The sequence below is a fragment of the Pollicipes pollicipes genome, unplaced genomic scaffold, assembly GCF_011947565.3.
Source record: "Pollicipes pollicipes isolate AB1234 unplaced genomic scaffold, Ppol_2.1 Scaffold_3447;HRSCAF=4054_pilon_pilon_pilon, whole genome shotgun sequence".
NCBI lineage: Eukaryota > Metazoa > Arthropoda > Thecostraca > Pollicipedomorpha > Pollicipedidae > Pollicipes > Pollicipes pollicipes.
Window position 1 is genome coordinate 2,412,201 of NW_023596297.1, and position 17,046 is coordinate 2,429,246.

At 50.3% G+C, this 17,046-nt stretch overlaps 2 protein-coding genes across 4 annotated transcripts; one reads left to right on the forward strand and one right to left on the reverse strand.

The window, feature by feature from the left end:
- Nucleotides 1-43: 43 nt before the first annotated feature.
- On the forward strand, nt 44-1,343 carry LOC119091379 (uncharacterized protein CXorf65 homolog). Of its 3 annotated transcripts, none has more exons than XM_037214143.1 (2): nt 44-65; nt 341-1,343. In XM_037214143.1, exon 2 carries the CDS (start codon nt 531-533, stop codon nt 1,158-1,160), a length of 630 nt encoding a protein of 209 aa, XP_037070038.1. In that variant the 5' UTR covers nt 44-65; nt 341-530; the 3' UTR covers nt 1,161-1,343. The 3 variants fall into 3 exon arrangements, with proteins under 3 accessions (XP_037070038.1, XP_037070039.1, XP_037070040.1); XM_037214144.1 differs by lacking the exon at nt 44-65 and having other exon boundaries at nt 91-421; nt 552-1,343; XM_037214145.1 differs by lacking the exon at nt 44-65 and having other exon boundaries at nt 91-421; nt 624-1,343.
- A 246-nt stretch (nt 1,344-1,589) lies between these two features.
- Nucleotides 1,590-11,580, reverse strand: LOC119091380 (plasminogen activator inhibitor 1 RNA-binding protein). Its single transcript, XM_037214146.1, has 5 exons — nt 11,224-11,580; nt 4,635-4,767; nt 3,768-3,953; nt 3,011-3,368; nt 1,590-2,820 (listed from the first exon to the last, which is right to left on the reverse strand). The coding sequence occupies exons 1-5, from the start codon at nt 11,441-11,443 to the stop codon at nt 2,359-2,361; spliced, it is 1,359 nt and encodes a 452-aa protein (XP_037070041.1). The 5' UTR covers nt 11,444-11,580; the 3' UTR covers nt 1,590-2,358.
- Nucleotides 11,581-17,046: the final 5,466 nt, after the last annotated feature.

Sequence of the window (17,046 nt, forward strand, 5' to 3'; positions counted from 1 at the left end):
TAAATTTTTTTGTAATCTCAGACCGGGATGTCCAGTAAACATGGAGCAGGTGGCGACATGCATAGGTTTTGTACAGACGGACATAAGATATTGACGTACACCACAGGCGTCTGACAATCGTGTAATTCCGTTTGCGGGTTTACCGTAAAATCATACATCTTTGTACAGCTTTCTATGTTATTACGTGCAGCGCAACAAGCCGACGACGTGTCAACATCTTCGATATTTATTTTGACTTTATCGGGGAGTCTTACACATGTTACACATGAATTTTCTTCCAAGCAGGAGATCCAGTACCAACGCCACGCAATTTCACAAACATTTTATTTCGGCGTTTCAGTAAGCCTGCACAAGCTGAACAGCTGTCGACTTCAAGACTGCTAACGACTGGACGCTTCGAAGCTGCTCCGACACACTTCGAGTAAGTGCGATTGTCCGAAAAGGCTACGAACACATTCCTAGTCTCCTCGTGCCGCTGCACGGTGTGTCTGGCAGCATCAAAACCATTGTAACCCGTGTCCTTCCTTGTGATGACTTTCATCCGCGTCAAGGTAGGCGACGAGTATGAGCTGCTTGCCAACGCTGATTGCTACGTGGGCCTGATGATGGACTGGTTGAAGCAGCGCATGATGAGACTACTCGGCGAGCAGCCGCTGCAGGGTGAGCTCGACCTGTGCGACGAGACGGGAAACCTACGTCTCCTCTGGGCGCTGCCGGCGACGGTGACGGCGCTGGACGTGCTCGTGCCCCGCGCCGCCTACCACCTGGTGGTGCGGCCGACGACCGACGCCCAGCTCGGCTTCCAGCTGGTGCGGCCGTTCGGCGGGCCAGAGGTGTTGCGCGGGCTGCAGGACCGGCTGCAGCGCGCGCTGGCCGCCTGGGAGCGTGTGCAGAGCCACTTACCGGCCGACCTGCCGACCGAACGACTCGTCGAAGTGGTCAACAAAAGCGTGTCGCGGCAGGCGACGCGGATGCAGTCGCGTCGCGCTGGCAGCCCGCTCGGCTCGGCCGACAAGTGGTCGAGCGTGCGTGACCGGCTGGCCGCCAGCCCGCGGTCGCGGCAGCAACGCGGCGACAACGCGGGCCGTGCGCCCCCGAGCATGGCGTCCGTCGTGGGCCGCGTCACCGCCTCGCCGCGCCGCGCCATGGCCAAGGTCTGACCCGGTGCCTGCTGGACAACCGCGAGGACGAGCGGGTTAGAGTACCTCAGATGCCCTGGCTTCTGGTGGCATCATTTCGATCGGTGGAACGCGACGAGACGAATGAGGCGAGCCGATGTATTGACGTGGATGGCGCGCGATACGATGTGTACTGTAGACGAGCGAAATACATCCCTAAAACGCTCAGGTGTTTGCGACGGCAGCGCCCCCTGCGCTTCGACTGTGATAACACAGCCAACGGTTCCCCATTCTGAGCGCGGTCCGGAACAATTCGCCGCAGCCACACATAGGCGGGAGTCTGCTGTGGTAACGTCTACAACGCGCTCAATGCATGCCGCCACCACGCTGCTCCTTCTGGCGTCATTTGGGGCTCTGACATCGCATGTGACCTCTGTTCTCGCTTCAGAAATTCCAACAAGAAACAGCCACTTCACCATCTGAAACTGTATTGTACGCTCGATGTCCCACAATACAAAATTGGCGCGCGGTTCAACTTCCACCGTCATTAAATACATACAAAACAAACAAGCTAATAGATGACAATGATCCGTCCGTGATTAATTTTCGATTTCGGGGAGGGATGCACGTGAGTTTTCTCGCTCGCGCCACACTGTAGGCGGGCCAAACCCAAGATCGAGAGGTTAGCGAGCGACTAGGCCAGTTTATGAGCGGGGCGGACGCGGAGAGATGCGCGCGGACGGGCGGCGGCCCCACCAGAGCGCACCCCACATGCATTCATAATCAAGTGTTATGAGAACAACGCGAGTGGCCTCCCCCGACACATATGCGGGACGTATTCACGTTTCAGCTTCCCAGACGAGACCAATCACACGACCGTCGTGGAGTCCCGACGCCCGGTGCACTGGCGTCCGGCTGCCAGAGTCGATGCCTGCGTTTTTGCACGCCACAGCCATAGCCTTTTTTGGCTTCCGCGCTGCTATTTCGGGGCAGTCCTTTGCCTGTGGCCAGCGGGCCTGCAGTGCCCGGCCGCGGCACCGACCTCAGATTGTTCGTCATTGCTCGCGGCGGCAGTAGTCGGCAGCAGAGTGAACTCAGCCGCCCAGTCCACGAAGATCAGCAAATCTCGCGTCGCTCGCGACTTTCAACCAGGTATAACCTACACCGTACGGGGTGGGACCGTGTACAGCTCACAGGGAGCCGGTGGCCGGCCGCTGGCCGCGGCGGTCGCGAGCGGAGCTCAGCCCAGCGACGGGAAGTCGTTCTCGTCGTCCACCTTCGGCGCGTTCTGGCGCGGCGTGCCGCGCGGGCCAGCGCCGCGGCCGCGGTACTCGCCGCGCCCGCCGCGGAAGCCGCCGCGCGGCCCGCCTTCCTCGCCGCCGCGTCCACGGAAGCCGCCGCGGTAGCCTGCACCTCCCTCTTCGCCGCGGTAGCCGCCGTCCTCTCCGCCGCGTCCGCGGCCGCGATAGCCTCCCCGATAGCCGCCCTCCTCGCCGGAGCCGCGGTAGCCGCCGCGCGAGCCGTCCTCGCCGCCGCGACCGCCGCGGCCACGGTATCCGCCGCGGTAGCCGCTGTCTTCGCCGCCACGGAACGCGCCGCGCCCGCGGCCGCCGCGCCCGCGTCGGTTGTCAGAGAACGTAAACTCGATCTCCTTGACGAAGTGCTTGGGCCGGCCATGACGCACGTCGTGCTCCTCGTCCTCCTGAAACGGGCGGCGGGTCACCAACGGCAACGGCAAGCGTGTCTGTGCGGAGGCCCAAGCTCGGATCACAGCTGCCAACCAGCACATTTAGACAAAACTGATGGCTCCTGACATGAACTTTTACTTTGCAACGACAAGCTCAGTTTATCCCACCTAGAACCAAGTCGATACACCGCAGCCCTCCACTCACCGACTCCTCGCCATCGTCGTCAGAGTCCTCGTCCTCGCCCTTCTTCTTCTTCAGCTCGAACGTATTCTTCCACTGGGTGAGGTTCTCGCCCTCGCCGGCGCGGCGCACGTTAAACTGTGGCTGGCGGCGCGGCTCCTGCTGCTTCTTCCACTCGTCGAGCGTCAGCTCCTGCGGCCCCTCCGGCTCGGCGGGCGCCTCCTCGCCGCCGACGCCGTCCTCGGCCGGCTCGGCGGCCGGCTCGCGCTCCGTCTCGGCGGCCGGCTCCTCGGACGGCGCCTCCAGCTCGGCCAGCTCGTCCTGCACGGTGCCCCAGTTGCCGCGGCCGCTGCCGTCGCGCTTGTCGACCGCCTTCACCCCGCTGCTGAGCACACGGACGCCGGCGCCAGGCCGTTAGTTGGCCGCCCGGCCGGCTCGCGTCGCGCGCGCTGCACCAGCCTGTGAGGCCCTCACAGCGAAGGATGAACAGGCGAGGACACACCGCGACAAGGTCCATTCGGCCAAGGCAAAACGGTTTCATGGGGTTAAAGCACGGCAAGAACTACAGCACGCGATTTCTTGGGACCCAAAGTATCGGCTGCCACAATCGCACTCCATCGTCGCTGACGAAGGCGACTGCCGTCGACAACCAGACCTCAACACAGTCGCCCGGTACGGCGTTCTCCCACACGCACGCGGACAGCACACTGAGCCGCGCGCGTCCCGCGGGGAGACAGGTAGCCGGGCTGGCGGGGGCGCAGGAGGGGGAAGGCGGCATCACCTGCGGTCGGAGCCCGACTGGCGGTCGAACTCGCGCTTGCCGCGGCTGTCCATGCCGCCGCCGCGTCCCCGGCCGCGGCCACGCCCCCCCAGGCCGCCACGGCCGCGGCCACGACCGCGCTCCGACATCTCGCCGCCGCCGCCGCCGCCGCCGCCGCCGCCGAACCGAGGCGGCGCCCCGCCGTCCCTGCGGCACCGAGCCGGGTCACACATCGGCGCACGAGCACGGGCACGGCGGGTGGCCGTACTGGAGACGCGACACGGGGCTGGAATTGGCTGGGTACGGCCTGGCAGTTTCGGCGTGCACGCACGCACACTGCATCACTTTGCAGACTATGCGGAGAGGGGATGTTTTATCGCGCCCATCCATGCATAAGGCACAATGACTGTCAAACCCAAAAGGTCACACAGCTCTGCGCGGTGCAGCGCACTGGATGGTTCAGGGATTCAAGACAGCAATTTGGGTATCTGACAAAGGTCTGGACATCCAGTCCTAACAGACCAGAACAAAAAACACGCGAACCGACACCAAAATCGTTAGACCTGTACGAACTTTGACAAAAAAGTACACAGGAAACCCATTTAAAAAGATATCCCGCTCTGGGGACAATTTCGGAATAGCATTCGGCATAATATCAACACTTATATACCCGTGGGGGATGGGGGAGGGGCATCCGTGAATTAAGCGTACGAACGGCACGACGCCAGTGCCGCACGTGCGAGTTCGAACACTTAACCCTGCTGATTACCGCTGGCAATGGCTGCAGCAAACTATTACGTGACTCGCCGAGGGCCAGTGAAATGAGTCACCGTGCTGGGCGCCATGGCCGGCCGTGACGTCACGGCCCGGGCGAGCGGGGCGGGGTACCTGAACTCGGGGCGCTCGTCCCAGTTGCGGCGGTTGTTGCGCTCCTCGCGGGACTCGCCGGGCGGGCCGCCGGCGCCGCCGCCGCGTCGGCCTGGCGCACCACCGCGGCCGCCGCCCTGAACGGCAGCACCTGCTGACCAGACGCCGTCCGTCAGACGCCGGAGATGGCGCAGATCACCAGCCAACGACAGCGAGCCATCACTCATACGACATCAACACAACTGGATATCGTGTTGGTGCAGACGGCGGGGTGACGGATGACCGATCGCGCGGAGGCGACCTGCACGCACCACCATTGAGACCCTTGAAGCACACATACGCCGTCTACTGACGACGCATTCGGAAAAGGTGAAGGAACACTACACGAAAGCGCGAAGAGCAAATCCCGGACCTCGAAAGTTATCAACGCTAACGTGTGTGCATGCCAATAAGGTGTGGTCACAACAAGCAAACGTGTAATAAAATCGCATGCCTCTCGCGCCGTGCTCCACAACGGCGAAACGTAACGCAGGCACGGATGTACAACTAACTCGGCACCATGAATACACAATAGCCGTCGATAGGTGCCAGCAAGAGCAACCATCAGCGAGAAAATGTGTACAGAAGCATCATGTTCCGTGGGCTGAAGGGAAGGGGAGGGGGCGGGGGTATGCCAGCTGCGCCGGTGATGGTTTGGGTCGGGCTGGGCCGGGTCGGACGGCGTGGCCAGGCGGGACGGGCCGGGCCGCACGTGCGGCCCGGCCCGGCCCCGCCGCCCTCCCACACGTGTATAAATAGCTGGGCGGCCGGCCGCACGGGCGGCGTCAGGCGGCCGGCGCCCGACCGTATCAGGTAGCGCGGCCGCCCGGACCGCCCGACCGCGCGCTCGCGCCACTCCCCTGGTCTCGACGCTCGAGCACACCGGCCGACCCGACGGCTGCAAATGCTACAGCACAGCGCCGTAACCAGGTGGCCAAACCGACCGACGCCGTCCAGTTCGTGAAGACTTTCATGCATTACTAAAAGTGCAATGACGATCTCACTGTAATCATGATCCGCGCTACGAATAGAAAGTGGACCAGCATTCCAACCCGCAGCTGCAAGGCCCTCGATCCACGGCCAATCCCCACCCCCTCCACTCCACTCCCCCCCCCCCCCACACACACACACGAGATCGGTTGTGCACGGCCCCACACAGGATCAAGGGTATGGGATAATTGAACAGACTGGCTGCAGATACCACCCGTCAATGGCCGACGCGTGCTATCCCCTTACCTGAGCTACAAACGGGATTACTAACGCGCATTTCCGTTCTGGTCAGCTTTAAACACTCGCTGCAGTGGGTTGACAATCATATCCCGTCGATAAAGACGCTTCTAGTAATATTTATTTGGTCGTAGCATCCAGCGCGCAAATTGCTTTTTGCTTCTCAGATCCTCCGTATTGATGTTCAAACAACACTTGCGTTAAAATGTGTTTTCGTAAGTGCTCTTTAGGCTAGTGTTAAGCCAGAGACCGGGCCTTATTCACCAGCAAACATGACTTTCTCACTCCTGTTCAGGTCAAAAATGACCCGAACTGAGAAAACTGTCCCAATTTTAGACAACGGCAGCATGCCAAAAAAAGACAGTAAGTGCTTAAATTTGGCGAAGTTTGTAGACATCTGGGCGGACCAAAAACATATTTGTGAGAGATCTGGACGTGTCGCGGGTCTCCCTGCATGTTTGCTATCTGTTTTGCCAGTTTCTGTTAAGTCTGCATCAATCCCGTGAAGTCCGCCCTTGCCAAGGGCGCTATGGGAGACGAGTAAGCAGAAGTACTTTCCTTAAGGTCTGCTAACACCGGCGTCCTTTCTCAGCTCCGAACGCGCGTCGAAAGCAAAAGTCGTCATAAAAACTGTTGATAATTTGGGCTTTAGGGCGCGCCAATTACCCTGGTCATATGGCAGTCATAACAAAAAGTGTCACAATACGTTACCCAGGGTCCTCAAATTGAGATCTGTGAGGGCTCAGCACTAGTAAGTTACATCTGAATTCAAAGTTGGCTTAATTCTAATTACTCAGGAATACAACAAAGCTGCGATCATTAAGTCACTGCTCAAAAAACATGCCTAACTTGTGTCAATTTCAAATTTGTTATGCCAAGGTAACAACATTCAATACAACAGGTGCTGGTTTGACAATGAAGTGCTAAACAATTATATTGGTGACACCCAATATTATGAGCTTCTCTAACCTTCAAACATACGCAACTCGAAACATTCAGTGTTACCAATTAACTAATTGTTTAACACTACAACGTCGTCCTGACATTACCGCCCGCTATCTTGGAGGTCGTTAGCTTAGCAAAAGAACTTTTGACTTATAATGCCCAAATACCAGAAGATGAAGACCCTTCTTCTGATGTCTAGTGCTGGGCATTCAAACGAAAAACCGAATTTTATTACTTATCCTTTACAAAAGACAGTCCAGTCTGACCAGACAGGGATTGGGATAACAAATAAGTACACAGCAGAGGTCCCTATTGATGAACATAGTGCCTTCAGCTCGAAAATGAGGTAGGCAGGTAACTGTTTATAAGCTATGCACGCATGTCTGACGCACTGAAAGCAGAATGTGTAAACAGATCGAGCTTTGGTAGTTTGGTGGTACAGTTTAAAATAGCAGCTTTACTCCATTGTAATTATAGATAAGGACAGGACACAAATTGCATTGCAACATCTAAGCAAAATAGGCTTAGTTAAAGGAAATGTTTCACATGTGAAAACATTGAAGCAAGCATCAGACATGAAACAATCTCACTTATACTACTGCATCCCTTCAAAAAGAATACTGCTTTAAACAACAAAATTTCTCTCTTTGATAACTATGCTCCTCGACATGCCATTGTTTGACTATGCCCTCGCAGCTTGCACCACACTGATCGAGAGCCAACTGGAGGCCGCTAAATCTGGAAATCGTACTCGCGAATGCCGAATGCCGGATGAGCGAATCGACCCTCACATTTTTCTCGGCCTTGATCGCCACATCGCTTACAAAATACCAGATGCAAGTAATATTATTACTAAGTCATGACTGCCATGGTAGCCTTGAAATACACTCCATCTTCACAGGAGTGTAACTCAGATAACTAGAAGTGGTTTAGGTCTTAGGAGGAAGGGCTGGGCCATGAACTGCACCAAATAACCTTCAAGAAGGCTATTTCAGTTCAAAACCCCACAGAAATGTGGAACATTCCCTTCCAGTTGCAACAATACTTTGTGTGATCAGTCCTCTGTTTATGCTGGCAACAAAACAAGTCAAGTTTTCTTGGCATGAGCCAATTACTCTAAGATTGTGGCAATGGATAAGCAAGTAATGCTTTGCAATGCAATGCCTGACAACTTGGAGATAACAGTATACAAAGTAGTGAATAGCTGTTGACGAAAAGATGATGCAAGGATGACATGCTGCAGCTTTCTTCATACGATAAGGGCAGCTTGAAAAATTAGCAAACCAACCAGTAAAAAAGAGCAGAGGAATGACAATATGAACAGCACACATACCAAAAGCAAAATGTTGCTTTCCTTCAATATAAAGACATCACTCTCTTCCCATAACATGTAGGCATTCTTCAGGCACTGGGCAGCTATCCCTGAACTTCAATGAAATGTTCTGCATTAAAACATATTAAAGCAAGTATCAGATATGATGAAATAAGCTGAATTGCACATACATACATATACAAACAGATACAAATACATGCATGTACATAAACCTATATATATATATATATATATATATATATATATATATATATACAAAAATATACATATGGCATATATAAATGCACTTTTGAGTGGAAAAGACTGCTCTAAACAGCACAATTTCTCTGTTTAGAAATGGAAGCTTCCTGATATGCCACCATTTGATTGTCATCATGCCTGGCACAACTCATACTGAGCCAACTTAAACCATTAAAGCTGGGAATTGTTCTCTTGATAGCCACACCACTAATGGAATGACAGAATTTGGATGACATTATTATGACATTACAGATACCTACCTGACCTGGAAGTGGTCTCCTCTCAAAAGAGTCTGCACATCTTTGTGGGCATGTATCCCAGGAACCTGACAGGTTTGGGTCTAAAAGGGGGCAGGGTTGTGAACTGCACCAAATGGTCTTTTCAAAATGGTAATTTATGTTCAAAATCCTGTACAAACATGGAGCATTCTCTTTAAGGAGGCTCATCATTGGCACCAGAGGAGAAATCATGACAAATTGAGTATATGTTGCTCCTCACATCTTAAATTCCTGTGAAACACATGAATTAACACATTTTAAGCCAGGGCAATAGCAGTCTGTGATTTCTGCAACTTGTATCAGTCATGAGCTTAGATGGTATAATCAACCCAAAATCAACTACAGCAATCGCAATGCTTGACTGGGTGGTCAACATTTTGGCAAACAGGCTGGTATCACATGGAGCGTAATCTCAGACAGCATTCTCTCTATAAATGCCTGGAATGTCTTTATTTAAAAAGAAATCAAATAGCTTCATTTGGTATGCTGACCATCAATGCACAAAATGCAGCAAAGCTCTGCACTGTGATAGCCACATTAGTTGAATTCTCAACATGGAGTGTATGATACACAATTATCACTTGTGCAACATGGGCAAGACCTGTTCCAGGTGAAGCATGCACTATCAGCACTATTTATGCACTATGCACTATCAGCACTATTATATGCACTATTCCCCAACCATGCTGAGTCACATGTAAGACAGGTCCTATAAAACCCTTTTGGCAGGCATGCATAAAAGGCAGGGACACAACAAACTTGGTGCAATGCCAGAACTTAATTTTCCAGATCTGAGGTTAATAATATGACATCAATTTGAAATCACACAAAAATATATCTTACAAATTCACCCAAAACTTTTACTGCATGAGTTTCTGGGATCTCAGTCACAGAGCCCACCACTGAAACAATGCTTGTTGCAAAATCCCAGTTACCTGCAGATTGTGTGGTACTGGTTCAATTGTGCCACTATGCTCAGTGTGAGGTACACCCTTCCATCTCATCTGACCTTCATCACATACTGCCACTAGCAACATATCATCCTGTTAATTTGCAAATAGCACATTGTGTAATGTGCAATGATTGCACCATCTCATAGCCACACCCCACCATCTGAGGTCTGGAAGGTGGGTGCTCAACTAACAAACCAGGTAGTCTAGAATCAGATGCATGACTACATTTACCAATGCACAAGGACACAGTAGGAATAAGCTCATACAGAAAATTACATGTTTATATCAGCATGGAGCCTGCTACAAATATGAGTCACCTGAACAGAGCAAATCCACTAAATCAATTATCATCTGATATGGACTTTACTGGATAAGCAGGTCTAAGCAGTTATCTTCCATTAAGCCCTAAAGCGGGAGGGGGCAGGGCGCATCAACTGCTGTAAGTTATGCAGCAATGCCCTAAATTTTCAAATAGTTTTTGCTTTAGCAAATACTCATATTTTTCTTTCAAGTAACTTTAACAACAAATGTCCCTCACAAATTCAGTTTTTTAAGGAAACATGGGAATTTTGGTTCACTGACACCATACAAAAGGGCTCATGAGCACGAGGTGACACTCTCTCCCAGGCCACAGACCGCACAAATGCATGTTACACTGAACATGTTTTCCTCATGTAGCAGCACCACAATTTCAGCACACAATAGTGCACCTCTGAGATTTCAGTCTGATGCATGGCCATCACCAATCTCTGAGCATACCAGTTATGCTTCCAAGGAATCATAACACTGCCAATATTAATTCCAGTATCTCTCAATTTTATTTCATGAGAAAAAATCATAAAAGTTTAGCATAATTTGACTACGCTGGAGTCTAACACATACACACCCTAAGTTCAATGCGTTGCCTCATTTGCGTTAAGCAGAGCCAATTTTGAGCTTACCTACCCACCCCAATAGCTTCATAACCAGCCTGGAAGCAATGTATCTACTAGATGGGACACCCACAACTCAGCCTGCCAGAAATACACCTACCACACCAAGTGCCCATGTGACATCAGGGCACAACACCCAGACCAAAACACATAACATTCTTTAACACATTAGCTATGTACCAAAATTGGCAGCACCTGAAATAGTGACACTGTGCACCTACTAAATTTCACTCCAAGCCATGGGACTTAAACTTGCAGCAAACCTGCAGCAAAACTTCTGCTGTCATATCTTGCTACATAAGACACTATCACACCAGACGTGTTCTGTGACTAGTATTTTTTTGCAGGTCAAACCCACACCTACCATCCACCAGCAGTGCACCTCATGCTAACATGCACCACGCCCAGATCAGGTCACATTTGCTGAATTTTGACACCATTTTAAGTGAAAAATGTTGCCAGAGCATTTCATCAATTACCTTTGCAACATTCGCTGTCAGCTGAGACTGGGGCTGGCCATGCACCCAACTGTGATCATTCAGAATACGAACTACGTGCCCTGAAATTATTGCGGCGATGTCACTGCTATGACGGACATGTCCGGTGAGCGACGCATTATTGCACCGCGGCTTCAAGATACCACCATGCTCTGTAGGCACCCACCTTGCCGAGAATCCTTTTCATTGCCCGATTCCTTTGTTACTGATTTCTTTACAGGCTTCGTCACTGCATTCTTGGAGGTCTTATTCTCTTTTCCAGATACCTTTACCTTCTTCTCGGCTTCCTTCTTGGCGTTCTCCAAAATCTCAAATGGGTCCCCGGCATCATCCTCCAGGAACACGGAGTACTTATTGGTCACCCCTATGCCGTAGGAGTTCTCCATCACCACGCGCGGTCCTCTTCAAGAGGATTTAAAGCGAAACAAATTTGGCTCAAAGGCCGCTATCTTACCCTATCCATCCAATATGGCGCGATTCTACAGAGTGAGCCCGACCCACGTGCGGCGCGCACTCGAATCGGCGGAATCCTGGTAGCATTGTGTTACCAGTCAAGATATGAAATGCGACGTTCAAAATATATCAAGATAAAAACATCGGAAACAATTACAATGTGTATTTCCAAGTGTACGATCAAATAATTTTTAGTCCAACAATTTTTTGAAAGAGAAAAATGAGTAGGGTATTCTACAATAGCGTAATTTACGGTTTTGTTATACCTTTCCCTCAAACAAAGTGTCCTATTAAGCTCATTTTAAGAACGCAACAATATAGCTGCAATCATTCACATAACTATACAGGGAAATATTGAGTGTATAAAGAGCAATTGATTTATTTATAAAAAGGGAAATGCTGGACTATTACATTTACCAGACGGAAATTCCAAACTATACTAAGCGCAGCTTTTGTACTACAAATTCTACCAATCGGCGGCACAGGGAGTTGTTTCGCGCCATTTCATGCGAAGCACTTTGCATTCCCGGGTTGTGCGAGGGTAGGTCCCGAGTGCTGGCTGAGGGGGGAGGGAGCGAGCGGGTGGGGAGAAGGCGCTGGCTTGCAGGGTGAGACAACGTTCAACGATGTGTCCCGTATTAAAAAACACACTCCTCGGATCTCGCTTCCTTTCACCTCAACGAGTGTTTTACAACTAACTGATTCTCATCAGATTTGCTTGGATGTAAGTCTCATAGGTTTAACCGCACGGAGTGGCGGATCCAGAATTACGTCTTGGAGATGGCCTGCAACATCGTGGACTGTCTTTGAGTTGCTGATGTCGGCCCACCTCACTACCCAATAGGGTGTGTCATCAGGGGGGGGGGGGGGGTTGAATCTCTTGAAATCAGCTGAGACAAAAAGTTTCATTGGCGCACGGATTAATGATAAACTTTCAGGTCTGCCGTACCGCACCAATGTTGATATTCGTGAGGCGAAAGCAGTTTTTCTTTGATAGCCCAAAAAAGCCGTATTCGATACTAGCGCCACCTATTTTACGCACAGAACTTCCTCCAACAAGACTCAAAGCCGTCGCTTTCCCTGCTACTGGTACTTGGTGGATTAACTATGAAATAGATATCGTGGAGAGCACCACCAAAACATTGCCAAAGAGCTTGTAAGCTGACTTTTTAGTAAAGCACATTCATTTTTGGTGAAACCCAAAGCTGTGCAGTTATGAGAATGCTCCAGCAGACCGGGCTAGGTTCAAGTTTATTATTGCTAACGCATCATTGTGACGTTGATTTGCAATTGATGTGCTTCTTGCGTGGGACATATGGGTTTATCAGTGTAGTTTTGCCGGTACTAAAACATTTCTTTCGAACAACTACTTGCATAAGCATGCCCAAGGCTGCATGGTCGCGCACAGAACGTTCTGTGATAGGCCACCCGGCTCTTCTGTCCCACCACCAACTGCCGACTACGGGAAAGCATTGAGTTACATCAGGTGGCTGAGCGAATCGAAGAGGAATCTCACTAATGTCATCTTCAAGACCGCGACGTGAGAAATCAGGGTACTGTGGACCAACGAAGCGATTTCTGTTCACAATCTAAAATATGTGACAAAATTGATCGAGAGCGATTGATATCCTCCCAACAGAGCTAACAGCAAGAAATCAAAGAAGGAGAGTGACAGCAATGCCGCCACCGCGAAATTCAGGAAGCTTCTAGATGTCACGAAATGCAAGTGCAAGCCTCGGTGCAGCCTTCCATGACCAGTTGCCTGCATAGTGTATCAGGAGGAGGTCGCCATAGACTAGCGCAGGCACCGGAAGCTTACCCTGGAGTCATATGACCGGGATATGATTAGGACTAGAGAGGCTTGCGAGGTGCGGAGGACGGCCAAACAACTCCAGGGCGTCGTGGCTCGGCCACCAGTGAGACGGTGTCTGCTGTTGTAGACCAGACCATGTACACCATTAAATTGTACACCAGACAATATATTCCGAGTCATATGCTATGCATAGTTTTGTTTATATCACAAGAGTTGTCTTCAAGAAGTGAAAGTCTAAAGTAGTGTTAACCAGCACACTTGTACGAGTTCGTACTCAACAGCTTATAAAGTTTCCGCCAAATGGCAATCAATCAGACAATGTCTGATCCGCATATTAGACCTTAGATCGGGGCATTCTCGTACGACGGGTTAAAGAGCGCTCGGTAGCATCGTCTCTATACGCAAAGGTATTTTGTGTCGCTTGCCGCCCACGGCTTGGTGTTACCTGCGGCGGCGAACGCCGCTCAGCATGGGGTGACTGCAACGCCGGTTGTCTGTTAACGGTGATTTTACGATCGACTCGCAGCTCACGAAATTACGTTTTTGAGAAAAACCTTTGCTATTCCGTGTAATTTTTGACTCCTGCGCCAAAGAATTTGTTTGTCTCACTTGTCTTGTTACTGATGACAAACCATACTTAACATCCTTACTTTGAAGTGGAGTCAGCGCACAGCGGCGCGTGAAAGATCGAACAATTTCAAGCGTGCTGGTCACGCGGATTTATAGCAGGGGCGTAATTTCATAAAATGAGTGTGTGTGGGGGGGGGAGGGGGGGGGGGAGTAAAAAATGGCACAACTTACCCCAAACTATGGCAACAAACAATTAGCTCCCAGATTTGACCCACATACCTTCTTCCTTTCCAAAGTTGAGGGTTGAGGTGTGGGGGTTGAAGCCGTGCGGGGGAGGGGGGGGGGGGGGGCTGAAACCCTCCCCAGACTGGATGAGAAACTACACGACTGGATTACAGGTTTGCGGTGTGCACGGTCACTGGCGGGTCCAAATAGAATTCAACCGTCATATATTCTGGACAGTCTGAACATACCAATGGACCGGGCTATGCGCCCGAATTTTTCCAGAAGTTATAATGAATAGTCACCATGGGTCTCCTTAACTTACTGATCATGTCAGGACTATGATCAGCGGCATTTTCTCACAACATTTGCATGTCAGTATCTCAGTTGCCCCATGGCTATGAGTAGGTGTTTCTTTGTTGGCAGGGCCAGACTACTTCAGAAAAGGTGACCTAAGGCACGTAAGCGTTCGCCACACCCATTTATTAAGCTATCAGAATCTTTTCGAACTGCCTTCATCGCTTTTAAGTTGCATCGCTTTGCTGTAGTGTAACATAAACCAGTGGCATAACCAGTGGGGTTTGGGGACCATTGCCACCCCTTTGCGCAAACTGCAAACGCAAATTGCATGAATGGAACGGCTCATTCTACCCATCGCGCAGCCACGAAGAACGGTTTGCTCGACTCAAAATGGGTCATACATACTTAACCCACTCTAACCCGTTGAACCACGACAAAATCAGTCCCAGATGTTACCAATGTGATGAGTTAAGGGCAGTCACGCATCTTTTTCTTGACTGTTCTAAACACTGTCTAAATCATATTTTTCTCATACAATGTGCATACAAATTCGGCCTTCCGTTGTCCCTTCCACTCCTTGGTAACGATTATCCTGCTCTTACAGAGTTAATGGTTACTTTAGCAACATTCTTACAATGATTCATCTCTCTCCGTAACATATAACGCTGCTTATGCCAGCTAAAAGGTGTTATCGGTAGGATAGCCAAAGGTATACTGCATTGCCGACCCATGCGATGCTGAAGAAATGTTAAAGCATTGAAATCAACAAATAAATACCTCACCAGGCCAGGTAAACAATTGGTAAACGACTTTTATTTACACGCATACACACATACACAATTGCCACCCTCTGGAGGTGGCGGGGCCTTTAAGAACGGCGGTCTAGTGCTTTTTGACATTTAAAGACGGACAGAAACAAACAAACAGACAGACAGACAGACACACCCCATTAAAAAGCATGTGACAAAAGTTCTTCGAAAAAATGTCCGGGGTACCTTTTCAAACAGTTTGTGATGACAAACAGCCACTTTTATATATCTCCAGATGATTTATGATAAAAATACAAGAAATGTGAGAACAGCGTTCTCGGTGACGACATTTTATTTAAACGCAACTATTGACGCAGATCCCTGACCAGCGTGCCTCAAAGTGCAGCGGTCGGAACAAAAGCCCAGATGCTGCATGCTGGCCCATGTTTGTCGTGAAGTGTGCCCGTTTACGAGGCCTCTAGCTGTCCTTGAAATATATATATATATATATATATATATATATATATATATATATTTACACAACGATGCATGCGGTTCTCAATACCGCGACGCGAAACTATGCTGGATATAGCTGTATTAAATGCCCCACAGCTTCCAAACAAAACTCCGGCGGAAGTCACTGAAAGGCTACCAGCTATTGTTCAGAGCAGCCCACAACCTCGCTTACAAGGCTCACCAACTGCCGAGGTGCGTGACTTAACAAGTACCTGCATACGGGCATTGTATGTCCAGAGAAGATCAAGGGCGCCACGTGCCAAATCCCAACAGACCTATGAAAATATAACCCAATTCACGCGCGGAAAGTCCGTAGAAAGTTTATCCATAGCTTCCATAGCCTGGACTGGTCTGAGAACTGACCCCTAAAAATGTTAACGGCCTCTAGCTGCGTCAGGGGCTTTGCGTTAGTGTGGCATTCAATATACCGTTATCCAGAGCTCTAGGTATTTGGCAGGCTAAATGAAGGGTCCAATCAGTCTGCAGGAAAGGATCCCAAATTTCAACAAAGATCCTGAGCTGAAAGAGGCCCCCAAAATACCCAACAGCCTTCCTGTCAGACCTCTCGTATTTTAAGAGAGGACTCAAGTAGTCTTCGGCTTACCAACGGCATGTGGCCTATAGGCATGATCCTGAATGTAAGCATGACTCAATTAGCTCAAAACCCAATAGGAACTTAACGTGTCGAAGAGCAGTTCCTCACAGCTGCCAAAAGGCTCGAAAAGCCACACGAGAACACATGCTATAAAAAGAGGCCGCCGAACCGATCAACGTATCGAAGGCGTCTTAATGTGAGGCTGCTTTCGTGAACCAGTAACAGAATGTTCGCAGCTACTACAAGACGAAGCTGCTTTTTGACAACGATATTGCCCGTTCTCATTGGCCCAACATTAGCACTCAGTACTGCCGATTCGGAGCGTGGTATGGGACATCGAAATCACGTATTTTTCGTGACAAATAGGTAATTCAGACGAGGCATTTTACAGACTCATCAGTAAACACCATCGGCTGAATTAAGCCGACGTCATTTACCATGAATCAAAAGCGGGGTACTTGGTCCTTCGACCACTGCTACAATTTCAAACTTACACATCCTGCAGTCATGCAGTCCGCGGATATCTGGCGAGAGACCATGCCCACTAAACCTTACAAGAATATCAATAAAATGGTGACCATTGCGTCTTGCATCTACGCCAAAAGTTGGCTTATCAGCGGCCTTGCTGCACAATGAGGAGACGATACGTTCAACAGATCCGTTGCACATCTTTCCGATGCTGATTCGGTTCCGATGCATATGTGGTTCTCATGGTGATTTTTGTTCCAATGCTGAGCCATTTCGATGCTGAATCGGTAAGACGCCATGTTG

Bases quoted from the DNA above. Each gene is read 5' to 3' on its own strand.
- LOC119091380 (XM_037214146.1), bottom strand. From the start codon at position 11,443: ATGGAGAACTCCTACGGCATAGGGGTGACCAATAAGTACTCCGTGTTC. The intron at 3,954-4,634 runs GTACCCCGCCCC...TCGGTGCCGCAG, and splicing joins GACGAGCGCCCCGAGTTCAG to GGACGGCGGGGCGCCGCCTC. The intron at 2,821-3,010 runs GTGAGTGGAGGG...CGCCCGTTTCAG, and splicing joins ACGACGATGGCGAGGAGTCG to GAGGACGAGGAGCACGACGT.
- LOC119091379 (XM_037214143.1), top strand. From the start codon at position 531: ATGACTTTCATCCGCGTCAAGGTAGGCGACGAGTATGAGCTGCTTGCC.